The sequence below is a fragment of the Odocoileus virginianus genome, chromosome 13 (assembly GCF_023699985.2).
Source record: "Odocoileus virginianus isolate 20LAN1187 ecotype Illinois chromosome 13, Ovbor_1.2, whole genome shotgun sequence".
Lineage (NCBI taxonomy): Eukaryota > Metazoa > Chordata > Mammalia > Artiodactyla > Cervidae > Odocoileus > Odocoileus virginianus.
In genome coordinates, this window is record NC_069686.1 from 19,213,355 (window position 1) to 19,226,294 (window position 12,940).

The following is a 12,940-nucleotide window of genomic DNA, read 5'->3' on the forward strand; positions in this document are numbered from 1 at the left end:
TTGTGTATACACTTGTAAGAGACTCTTCTCTTGCAGCCAGGACTCTAGGTTCAGTACCCCTTCCCTAAATGACAGATGAAAGTGGATAAAGGCAAGAGATCAAAGGTCAAATATGGATTAAGAAGAAGCTGGTTAGGTGCCAAAGTCATAGTACAGGATGATATTTCAGAATCAGAGGATAAGACACTAAAACTGCCAAAAGCTCTAGGTCAAAGCATAAGTACACAGGATTCAAAGTAAGGATTTAAAAACAGTATGATTTTGACATTCAGGGAATGACACTAAAGGAGAGTTTCTATATTCTGAGTAGGGGAGTGAGTCAGCCTGTTTTAGTAGTTCAACTCACCTTCCCAATGGGTTTAAATCTGAACCAAGGCAAACTGATTGTTAAGCTGATTTTCTCTGGTGGCAGGATCTGCCAGTTGCTAACCAATATAAAAATTTCCCTTACTTCATTCAATTTTATTTGGGGTTGCAATTCATTCAGATCAAAGACTATTTTCTATCTTCTCTAGGTGTGACCATGAGATTAAGTTCTGGCTAAAGATATGCTATGAGAAATGTCATATGGAGCTTCTGAGAAGGTTCTTGGAAGCAAAGAGTGTGTTTCCCTTTTGCTCTTGCTCCTCCTTTTCTTTCTTTCCTTCCTTTGTCCTTCCTTTCTCTGCCTGCACTGCTTCCTGAGATCTAGAACATATAAGTGATGGCTAGAACTCCACTAGCTAGCTTGCACCATGAAGATGCGGATACTGAAGATGAGAACCACATGCCTCAATATGGATCAGAAAGGCACAAGGACCCTGCGTCCTTGGTGACTGCTAAGACAGGAACTATTTTAATGAGAGGAAGAAACAATTTTCTATGTTGACTCACTAACTTGACACTCCTCTTAGATTTTATCCTCCTTATGGATATAGCAGTTACCTTAAAAGATAACACACCTGAGAAGGAGCTTAGTGAGCCCCTCTGATGTCCAGAGATGATGAGAGACAGAAACAAAAAGAGTGGGAAGGCTGAAGTGGGGAGGGGTTGCAGATGCACAACAGTGACCTGTGGGGTGGCTGCCTTTCCTGGGGGGTGCATTGCACCTTGTACACACTGGGCACTTAACACTGGTATCCTGGTTAGGCTTCAGAACTACTCTGGACATAATTATTCTTCTTTTTTTTTTTTCTGAAGAAGAAACTGAGGTTCAGAGAAATTCAGTGAGCTGTTCCAAGATCTCATATTTAGGGTGTTTTCCAGCCTGAATTCCAAGTCCTTTACATCAGAGTTGCTTTTCTATGACAAACGAGAACTACTTACTACAGGCTCCTTTGTAACAACCTGCCTACCAGTATAAAGTGATGGATGACTCGCATAGAAAACTCCTTCTTTGTAATTATTATGAAAATAAAGTGCTAGATACTTGAAATCATAACCTCACAACAAAGGGCTGTGATAGATCGTGCCACTGGGATTATGAATTGTCATCAGGTCCTTGAAGGCAGGCTGTTGTTTATACCCGGTCACTGCTCAACCTGCACAGTTGTGCTCAGTGGCCATGTTTTGGAAGAAGAGAGCTGTGTATGCCGTGACCAGCTACACACTGGTGATGTTTTCTTTGAATCTTCACTGAGTCCTTTGCTTGGAAGAATGGATCTCCTAGCTGAATGCACAGGCAGGTGTGAAAGCATAAACATGAATGTTCCTTCTATTCTAACCATCAGGCGCCTTATACTTTGTCACTTGGATGGAGACATTCGATAGTTCTTTTAAAGAGACTATACTGAGGAATGTAGTTATTATTCTCTATTACCAGTGCCACTCAAACTCAATGAATACTGCAGATCAAAAAATGAGTATATCACTAATTAAATCCTACTCAGCCAGAAAAGACCTTCTTGCCATTCTTTCCTAGACTTATTTTGAACACTGTTCCCAGTTGGAGATGGTATTGTCACAAGGGAGCAAATTTCTACATAAGCTCCTGACAGTGCTGCCACATTTCATGATCTTCCAGGGGACCTGGCTTAGAACAATTTCTAGATAATAGTTATTACTTCTTCAGACAATGCCTTGTCTTGAGAACTGACAGAAACTATTTCACAATTGTAAATAACCTTTGCGATCGATCTGTTGGAATCGGATCATATTTTATAAATATCCACTGTTCAGTACAGCTGCAATTACTATGTGCCATTTAGTTGGACTGGCCTTGACCTCAGATGGCTGGACAATATTTTAGCATTTCATGGCTGAGCTAAGGGAAGAGTAAGGGACTTTGATTTTATGAACACATACAAAAAAAAAAAAAAAATGAGAATTTGTGAGATCTCCTTGGTTAAAGGAAAGCCTTTTAGGAGAATATGTGGTCATAAATGGTTCAACAGGGTGAATTTCTTTTATTTACCTTGAGATTGAGCTATATATATATATATATATATATATCACAGCCAAGAGGCCTACAGAAAACACATTTAAAGACACAGTGAATTCAGTGCCTATATATAATTAAGGGTCCTTGGGCCTTAATGTGTATATACCTTTTACTCTATTTTTCTCATTTATTTTCTAAATACTTAGGTTTCTTTTAAAAAGCTAAACTTTCTAATTAAAATAATTCCTTAATATGAGATGTTCAATTAAGCATTAGTGTCTTTTTCAAGTTATAATTAGTATATTATGATATCTATGTTTGCTGATATGTTTTTTATCTCACAAAGCACAAAAGTTATGAAGACTGGAAGAGGGGGTTTTGTCAGGAGATCATACAGGTGACTGTGTCTTTGACCTGAATTCCGCCCAGCTCTCCAGAGCCTCAGTGATCCGACATGGACAATCCATGAAGTTAACCTTGATTTACAAGCAGGGAGTAGGAAAACCATTTTGCTTTTCAATCAATTTAATCTTTCATGCCTTTTAGAACTAATGGCCTTGCTCATCACATTTGCTTTTAAAATTTTGTCATTGTTTTAAATTAATAAACAAAGCAGGAATCCTTAATTAATATAAATTTTTCTGAATGTAGTTAATTATTTTGAGTCATAGCATTAAACAGCTTTGGAACACACACAAATCAATATAAGTTTAAAATGCCCTTTCAGGCTTTGTGGCTGGTAGTAGTTTATTTAAGAAAAATAGAATACCCAGAACTGTAACAACTTACATTCTATCTTGATGTCAAATGAAATTTCTCTTTTTAAATAATACCACTCTTTAAGCTAAATTTATTTTTCAAATCTACTTTACCACGAACTTTAAAAGTAGATAGTTATTTTCCAAATATTTCTAGTGACTAAAATCCATATAACTTTTATAAAGTCATTTAAAAATTATTGTAATAACCATATTATTTCCTTCTGGATACTTTCATAGAATGTGGTACCATTGTCTGGATATACAGAGAGTGGCAAACATTATCATAAAGTTAAAGAACAGACAGTACTCAGTAGGTTATGATGACTTTCCATCAACCTGTAATCTGTCCTTGTCTCCAGAGAGGGCATGTGCATGTAGAAGAAATGGTGGGCTCATTACCAGAAGAGTACCCAAATATTACTTGCACACACACCCCTCCTACCCACCAGGACTTTAGAGTCAGTTTCAAATAAATTTACAAGAACTTAGAAACAAACAAAGACTTTGGAAGACTTTGGCTTTGCCTACTCAAATAAGTATGAAAAATATTTCACATTCAGAAAAACAACCAATTATTTTAAAAGGAACATATAATTCCTTTCAAAGCAATATACAATTCCTTTCAAATGAATATATAATTCATTTCAAAGGACTATCACTACATTAATTGTCTTAGAACTTTTAGTTGAGCATAGGCTGATCAAATTGGTTTGTGGCTTTATAGTCCCCTTTAATTTTGAAGAAACTATGACCTAAATGATAAGGAGCAACATGCTTGGGTGGGAAAATGGACCAAGATCATACCCCAAAACATGACTTCTTTAAACATATCATTAAGAAATGCTAAGTCTTTTAACATGAAGTTTCACACTAAACTTTAAAAGTTAGGGTTATTACTTCTTATGACCATGTTCTTATTAAACTGCATTATTAAATTAAAATATAGTTAATCAACCATCCACCATTAATTCAGAACTGTGATAAACCTAAAAGATTTTAAGAGAAAAGACAACTAAGGCAAATGTAATAAAATTTTTATAGAACCATTGGAATTGGACTTTCACCCCAACAAGCCATACTCAGACAGCATGGTTGCTTACATGAAAGTAATATGTGGGACTTACATATTGGTATTGGCAGTTGATGTCAGCCACTCTCCAGCTAAACCAATGATATCCAATCCTGTGGAGAGCTGGTTGAAAAATCGAGGATGACCTAAAGAGGTGAGTAACAGACAAGTATCAAGGCATATTCAGATTTTTCAAGCTATCTTCAATTCAAAAGGTCCACTCCACTAGGCCACAATGATGGGACCTCCATCCCAATGGCCTAACAGGGCTTCCCAAGAATACTGAAGGAAGGGCAGGTTGACCCACCCTTTATCAACACTTAGCACTGAAGATATCTCTCAAACTCACGTTTCTAAAGCATAATGCTTTTAAATTAAAAATCCAATGTCATAAAAAGAAAAATCTGTCCAGTATCTTATTTGTTGATTTCCAGATGAGCTCTGCTGCTGTGTTTTTTTTAAAAAATACAAATTTGATGTGGTGGTCCTATTTCTCTCCATAAATATTTCAATTTTTGATTTAACATCTCAAGCTTTTAATCCCCAAGTCAAGGTATACTCATGGAGAAGAGGCTGCAGGCCTCAGAGGGGGCCTATGCCCGTATAGAGCTGATGCCAGCTCTGCAGCTGATGCCAAGGCATGCCATCACTCTCTGGGCCTCTGTGTCAGTCCAAAATGATGTGTTTTGCCCACATATGGTCGGGTGACTGTTAAACTACATATGTTGCTGAGGTGACCTGGCATCTGCTCTGTGAAATAGGGGCAGACACAGCCTCATTCATTCACTGAGTTGTTGGTAGAATAATTTATATTATTGTATAACTCAAAAGCCCTTTTCAACCCACCACAAGCTTTATCAGGCTTTGTTCTCGGCAATGGCAAATTCAGGATTATTACCAAATTTTGGCCAATTTGGCTTTCACGGGAAGCTCAGCCCCACACAGAAGGTTTGGCTGTCATGAAGGAGCCATCACGATAGATTACCTAGGGGTGTCTGACGGAGAACTGGTGTTAGAAAGATGTGCTGACTGCTGCGTTTCCAGCGGAAACTGCTTGTGCCTCTGAAATAACTGTCAGAGAGCTAATGTTGGAATGTTCTTGGTCTAAGTCCCTCTCTCTGAAAGTCTGCCCTTCCCTCCATGTGACGAGGACTCATTCAGAACATCTGGACTAGGACTTCTTATAGCAAAATATACCAATCTCTGCACTCCAAGAGTCCTTGAAAAATAACACTGATCTTTAGAGAAAATCAAAGAAGCATAAATAGTAAGCTTAGGGTAAGTTCAAGGCCAGATTTCAGACATTCATGTAGATTACTCTAAATAGCTTAAACTAGTTCACTGTGTTCTACTTATGTCAGTGCCAACAAAATAACTAATTTTGTTGAAGTCTATTTAAATAAGTGTGTGTGTATGTACATATGTATAATTTAATACTCACTTGAAAACAAATATTTCATTTTAATACAGGTTTGAAACATAAATAAATGCAATCACACCAGTTGACAATATATCCAAATCATGTTGCATAGCAAAGACAAAAGATGGATATAGACTAACAAATGCCCTCAGACAAAAGTGAAACAATATCCAGGAACAGACTAACCATCAGACCAAGGTGAGATATAACTGAACTGATGAGCACACTTTTCTTTAAAAATCAAACGCAGACTTTGTAATATAATTGAGTCTTGGCCATCTTGCCGTTATTCAAGGAAGCTACCCTTATACCAGTGGTGTTGGCAGACTTCAAAAGCTGTTTGAGATTCTTTGGCAAGCGTCATTATTTCATTATAACCCTTGTTTTTAATATCCAGTAGTTTTACTCAGCTCTATTGCCACACCCTCCCCAGTCACATCTTCAAGTGACTAGGAAGGGTGAGCAAGATAATAAAGGGGAGAGAGAGAGACAGAAAGAACAAGATGCTACCAGTCATGGCCCCAGGGGCTTCCCTGTGGTGACAACTATGCCATGGACTGCCATTTCCTGTTCGTCTGTTTGCCCAAGAGCTCAGGAAAGCCAGGATGCAGCGGGGAAAGATGGTAGAAGAAACCACTGCTTGATTCCTAGGCTTAGAAAGAGCCAGACAGAGATCCCCAAAGTCTCTGAACTTGAGGTACTTTGGCCAGGATTACCAAGTAGAGAGAGCTCCTATAACATAGAAAGGAGGAAAGAGGCTATCCTCCAGGGCTCCCCACTGGAGACAGCATTTGGTGCCTCAGAACCTCTAAACTCCACAGGATGGAACAGAATGAGAAGAGTGTATAAATGTGTGACCATGGGGTCTGGAAAATAGAAGGTGCAGTGGGTTGAACTGTTTCCCGTAAAAGACACGTTCAAGTGTTAACCCCTGATTCCTGTGACTTCATTTGGAAATAGGGTCTTTGTGGATGTAAACAAGTTAAGATGGGGCCGCACTGGATTGGGGCAGCCCCTAATCCAAAGAAGAGAGAAATCTGGACACACACACGTGGAAAATGTCATGTGAAGGTGAAAGCAAAGATTGAGTGATGCATCTACAAGACAAGGAATGCCAGAGAATTCCCACAACAACTAGATGCTGGAAGAGGTGAGGATGGATCCTACGCAAGAGTCTTCAGGGATGGCATGGCCCTGCAGACACCTGGATCTTGAACTTGTAGTATTCAGAACTGTGAGAGAATATAAATTTGTTGTCTTAAGTGACCCAGTTTGTAGCAGCCATAGGAAACTAGTATAGAAAGAAAAGGAAGTGGGCCCAATTCTCCCCAGTTTCAGGGACAGGCAAGTGTAGGATTCATCAGAAATGAGGCAGGGATGAAAACAGAAGAGAGAAAAGAACTGAGGGGTGGACCATTCTGCTCTCTTTAGGTTGTGAATAACCTAAAATCAACAATGAAACTCTATATAGAACTTGACACACCGTGTATCTGTATCTTTTAAGTCTATTTTTACAACAATAAATAATGCTATGCTTTTACAACAATAAATAATAACAAGGCCAGGGTTGGGTCTTCCACCAACTGCTGGTGCCTCTGAAGGTTCTGTAATTAGGGAGCACTTTGCTGCTTCCTTCACCAGGGTCTGTATTTCTCCTTCAACATGACTTTGACATCCTGACCATTGGCAAAGGTCTGCTGCAGGGCAAATGTGCTTCTGCAGGTCCACTTGGCCATCCACATTACCTGTGCGGACCCCATATTTCAGGGTGTCTCTGCAGTCAACCAGGATCTGCTCCAGGGACTCGGGGTGGTCAGAGAGTTCCAAGTTGAAGCCCTCCATGCCTTCCAGCAGCTGGTGGGGGTGGTGGAAGTCCAGCACTTTGGTGGAGCGATCGAACGTCTTACGGACATAGTTGAGGAGTATGTCCACCACCTCCAACAGGAACTGCACAGTTTGCTCCTCCCCGTTCTTAGCTGGAAGCAGATCTGCGGGGGAAAAGTCAATGAGTGGTTGTCACCTGACTCCTATCTGGATTCCCTCAGCTTAGAAATCCCTAATATCCATGATATCTTGATAGGCCTAATTTCCTTCCAGGATACATATGTGCATTATCTGTTGTACCATCTTTGCAGAAAAATGTACCTAATCATATACACAGAAGTGTTGCTTATACTCCCTGGGAGTTCACAACTTTCTGACAGTTAATATGCTCATAAATAGAAAGCTTTGAGAAGTCATGAGCAGCCTACCACTGCTCAATACCACTGTTATTCATTTGGGCACCTGTCAGGCGTGTGATGTACAGGGCTTCTGTCTTGCTGCCCTAGTACCAGGTATGTCTCTGTACATCTGGCACAGACACTGGGCTTTTGGTTCAGTGTTATTATGATGTGCTTGATCTATTGCTGGTGGAAGGTGAGGCTTCTGTGGGTACAGGCTGAGGACTCCCTGAGGAAGGTGGTTCTTTATGTCCTTAGACTAAAAATGAGAACTGAAAGATGAGGCTTAGGAGGGTGAGAGAGGGAACTCCTGCCTGTCTCTTGACCTTATCCTTTGCAGCTCAGCCTCTGGGATGCCAGGACATGACTCTGTGTTTCAACTTTTGTTAGGCAGAGTCAGACGGGCGAGGCAGCCATGGAGAAAAGCTGAAGCTGTCAGTCATAGCTCAAGATCAGGCTGGCTGTAATGATGTTCTTTGTCTATTCAGTTCTTTGTCTAATCTTCAGATTATCCCTCTCATATTTTGTGAGTCTTGTTTACTGTTCCGGTTTGGCCTCCGTGGCTTGTGGGGAGTTCATGGAAGGGTGTGGTGATGGGTTTACCTTTGAGCTCATCAGGAAAGACTGGGAAAGCACCTGCTGAGATTGTTGTAGAGCAGCAATAGTGACTGAAAGATCTTCAAAAGAAAAATGAGCTTTAGGACAGCAATTTGGTCATGAGGCCCAGTTACACAGCTTTCCACAGGGCGATTTTGTTGTTGTGGCCACCACCCTTGGAGCATAAATGCTATTAAGAGAACCACTGGATTTTCTTATATGTAAGCTTGTTCTGGATTTTCAGAGTCTATGAATCTATATTTGTCCCTGCAAGTATCTTTAGAGTTGATTGTTTTACTGATTGCCCTCATCCAGCTTTTGAATGATGGCTACCTGGACAGTGTGGAAGGAGGGAGAATATTCTAAACAGATGTTGGGAAAGCAGTTTCATGATGCCTCAGAGGGAATAATAACTTCTTTTGGTAAGGTCAGCAAAATTTTAGGAGAAAGTAAAGAAACTCCAATAAAGAGCCTACTGGCTAGCACTGGGGGTGGGGGGGTGGGGTGAGGGTGGGGTAAGGGTGGGGAGTACCTCGGGCAAACAGGTTGGAGAAGTCTGTCTCTGTGCGTCGGAAGCGGCCATCCTTGTCACTGTTTTCACAGGAAAGCAGGTTCTTGGAGGACTGCCTCTCCTTGAAGGCGCTCACAAGCCTGCTCTTCTCTTCCAGGCTGTTGGTCCTCTGCAAGAAGCCTGTAGCACAAGAAGCTGGGTCAGAGGAAGGGCACCGAACTCCCAGCCTCACAGGATTAGCTGCCGGCCCAGGTTGACTCTCCAAGCAGGATGCTCGCACCCCCTGAGAAGAAGCCGCATGTCTGTGTTTTCAATGGGCTCTGGCACTGCTCGCCTTCAGGCGGGGAGGGGGCAGTGTCAAGAGTCATCAGTGGCACAGACCCAGTCATGCAAGAGAGAAAAACAGTAAGTGAAGCCCATTCTCCTCTCTGAACATGACAGTGAACGCAGAATTAAGTCAATTGGACAGCTTCCATTCCAGTAACCAGCCCCAGGATGGGGTTTTAAGGGAAGGGATGCAAACAGAGAGGATGCTGCCAGTATTGGGTTGATGGGCTGTGCAACCAGAGGGAGGAGGAGGTGAGGACCAGCATTGAGAACTGGAGAAGGTGCTTTCCTTGGGTACACCAGGTAAACGCTACCAGGGTTGAATGTAAGTTTAATTTTTCTGACCCAAACCTAAAGTACAGGTTTCCCTGTACCCTCCCCCTCTTAAATAAAGGTATTGGAGAGACAAGAAAGCCTAAAATTTTATGTGTGGTGACATCTAATTCTATAAATACTTATTCAGCACCTATTGTGGAAAAGGACGTAAGCTAAGCATTTAGGATGGTGGACAGATACAGGTAAATGAGAGCGATTCCCTCTTCTCCAGGAGCTTACAGTTTGGCAGCTGGTGACCAACAATGTAATAAATTGAGAAGAACTCCATGGAGATGAACTCTGAGTCCAGGATGGGAATCAAAGCCCTCCCCTCTGCCCCTCAGAAGGGGTGGAATGCTCTCCTGCTTGAGGAGAGCAGTGCAAACATTACCAGCAGCAAACTCAGAAGCAGGCTGAGCTGAAAGGGCTGGAGACTCTGCCAGCCAAGAGCACTATTTCCTCCCTCAGTACCTCCACCCATCCCTGCTTCTGTTCCTTCCCTCATCTCCTCCAATTCAGTCTCAATCTTAGAAATACAACACCCTGAAAAGAGGAAGAAAGTTCTAAGTTTCTTGGTGACCCCAAGAAAAAGCTATATTTGTAGATTCCAAGATCCTCGGGGTGTCACAAATGTCACAAGGCAGGCTTGGAGGAAAGTCCCAAGAGGTTGGAAGAGAGGCAAGTTATTCTGGGAAATTCAGCTTTACTTCCCCAGGACTGCACTTCAGTGGGGAGGGGTGGAGGAAGGAGGGATGCAGGGGGAAGGCTGGGGTGATTAGAATCCTCCCACATGCAGGAGCAGGGTCTATTTTTGGAGGGAAGAATAGAAAGGCAGAGGCACCAGGCCTTTCACTGTTCCCAGCACTTTTTAAACGTATCACTAAAGCTCTAAAGGACACCACAAGGATGGGGATACACTATAACAGAGCTCCACACTTAGATATGAAGATGGGGGTTGCATCTTCTCCCTAACCTCTTCTCCTACTTTCTGAATTCCTCCTTCAAACCCTTAGAGTCCAAAACCAGAAGCCCTCATTCATTTACCAGAGGGGTGCAGAATCACCTGGCTTCTGGGTAAGACTGCTTGCCTACACTCAGAACTGGCAGCTGTGGAATCTCTCAGGCCGAAAAGACCATGTCCATGTGCCCTAATGGAGATGAGGCCCTGCCTTGCTGAACTCCTGCTCTCCAGGTCTCTGACTTCTGGTTGGCTCTGACTCACTCCTGGAAAATTCTCTGCCTTGAAACCCCTGAGCATCTCCTTTCCTCTGGGGAAGGACCAGGACCTGCATTTGGGCTTTGGGTATTATCTCCAAAGGAGTTCTTGACACAGGTAATCCCAGAGGTATCTTGATAGGAATGGAAGATGACAATTACAATGCAACTTTAAACCTGCATCCCATTCCTGAACCACACTTCCTGGAGTGTGCTAGGAACTAGTGTGTTCTATACATCTTGTAATTATCTTATGCATAGCACAACTTATACTATATTACGAAGGTGAAAGTCATTCAGTCGTGTCCAGCTCTTTGCAACCCCATGGATTGTAGCCTGCCAGGCTCCTCTGTCCATGGAATGCTCCAGGCCAGAATACTGAAGTCGGTAGCCATTCCCTTCTCCAGGGGATCCTCCCAACTCACGGATCGAACCCAGGTCTCCTGCATTGCAGGCGGATTCTTTACCATCTGAGCCAATACCACATTATAATCTGTGATAAAAGCCATTAATTTGCTAGTATAAACATTTAATGGATATGATTTTCAGAATAATACTTCTTTGGGAAGGTATATGTTTTCTAAAATATTGGAAGCCTCAAGAGAAGGTCAATAACCCCAGCCTCTCTGGGTTCTGAGAGGTTCTGGAAGGAACTGTATGCTTCTCCAAGGATGATGGGGGTACTGGACAATGTCCTCAAGAACACTGAGGTTAGTGCTTTGACAATCTCCCTGGCTAGCAAGAGGTCTCAGAAGCCCCTCAGAGGCCCTTGAGACTGATGCAAATTGTACTCCTTTTTGCTCTGTATCTCAGCTATAAGGACCTGGTTTCCCTGGTGGCTCAGACTGTAAAGAATCTGCCTGCAATGCAGGAGATCTGGGTTTGATACCTGGGTGGGGAAGATCCCTGGAGAAGGAAATACTCACTCCAGTATTGTGGCCTGGAGAATTTCATGAACTGTATAGTCCATGGGGTCACAAAGAGTCAGACACAACTGAACGACTTTCACTCACTTTAAGCCTGTGAATAACTGGGGCTTCCCTGATGGATCAGACAGTAAAGTGTCTGCCTGCAGTGCGGGAGACCCAGGTTCGATCCCTGGGTTGGGAAGATCCCCTGGAGAAGGAAATGGCAACCCACTCCAGTACTCTTGCCTGGAAAATTCCACGGACTGAGGAGCCTGGTAGGCTACAGCCCATGGGGTGGCAAAGAGTCGGACACGACTGAGCAACTTCACTTTAACAATCTTAGGAGGCAAAGAGACGCTACAACTGATCAGAGCTGACCGCAGCTTCGGCTCTCTTCCACTTGCCTCAGTGGGGCCTCTCTGGGCTCTGCTGCTGGTTCCTCACAGCTGACCCCAAACTCAAAGGCCCAATCAGCCCCGGGAGTTGGAGGGAAATGTGGGGAATTGGAGAGCGCTGGGTTCAAGCTGGCTGTTTCCTAGTGGGGCTTTGAACTGAGCCTGGCATAAGGCTCACCTGGCCAAGGGAGCAAGTGAGGCCTGAAGCCCAAGCCCATGCTACAGCGTGGAATTGCATCTCCCTAGAGGAAGGGGCTCTTTTCCTGATTTCTCTGGGATATGAGTACCCTGCCAGATCTCTCCCCCAGCTCAAACACTTTTTTTTAGTTTCAAAAAACCATAAGTACAGAGAAATTGAAATCTATGTTTAAAAGCTGGTGACTGATGCAAAATAAAACACACATGTCAACACACTGCATGGGGCTAAATAAAACAGCTCAGGGGCTGTAACTGGGAGCCAGTTTGGGAGCTCGGCATAAAGCAGTGGTTGATGCCCAAGCACTCACCAATAAGTCAGCAGAGCAGAACAGAACTCGTGGCTCCCTGTATCTCCTATTTAGGTCACACCATCATGCCTGTAACCACCCTGCTCTCCACCTCTTGACAAGTTCTGGGGTTTCTCCTGGCTGACTGCTCTCCCAGGCGATTCTGCCTCCAGAACTAAGGGTCCCACCGGTGAGACCAGGGGCCTTCCTAGCAGCTTTGTTTTTCTGGTTGGGGGTGGGGATCCAGGAGAGGGGATAGGAGAGTGGAAGGGGTTGAATCTTGGCAAGGCACTGAAACGTTTAATGGGGATTACCCAGGGCAACGGATTTGGAAATGAGAAGATGACCATTAGTCC

The 12,940-nt window shown here is 43.0% G+C and overlaps 1 protein-coding gene across 2 annotated transcripts in view; it reads right to left on the minus strand.

The window, feature by feature from the left end:
• The window catches only part of GAD1 (glutamate decarboxylase 1), a 40,322-nt gene that overhangs the window by 19,382 nt on the left and 8,000 nt on the right, over positions 1-12,940 (minus strand). For both annotated transcript variants that reach the window (XM_070476041.1, XM_020900507.2), the window contains 3 exons: positions 8,961-9,119; positions 7,355-7,597; positions 4,245-4,335 (listed from right to left, as the gene is read on the minus strand). In XM_070476041.1, the coding sequence (XP_070332142.1) occupies positions 4,245-4,335; positions 7,355-7,597; positions 8,961-9,119 (493 nt within the window). The remainder of the gene's footprint in view (positions 1-4,244; positions 4,336-7,354; positions 7,598-8,960; positions 9,120-12,940) is intronic.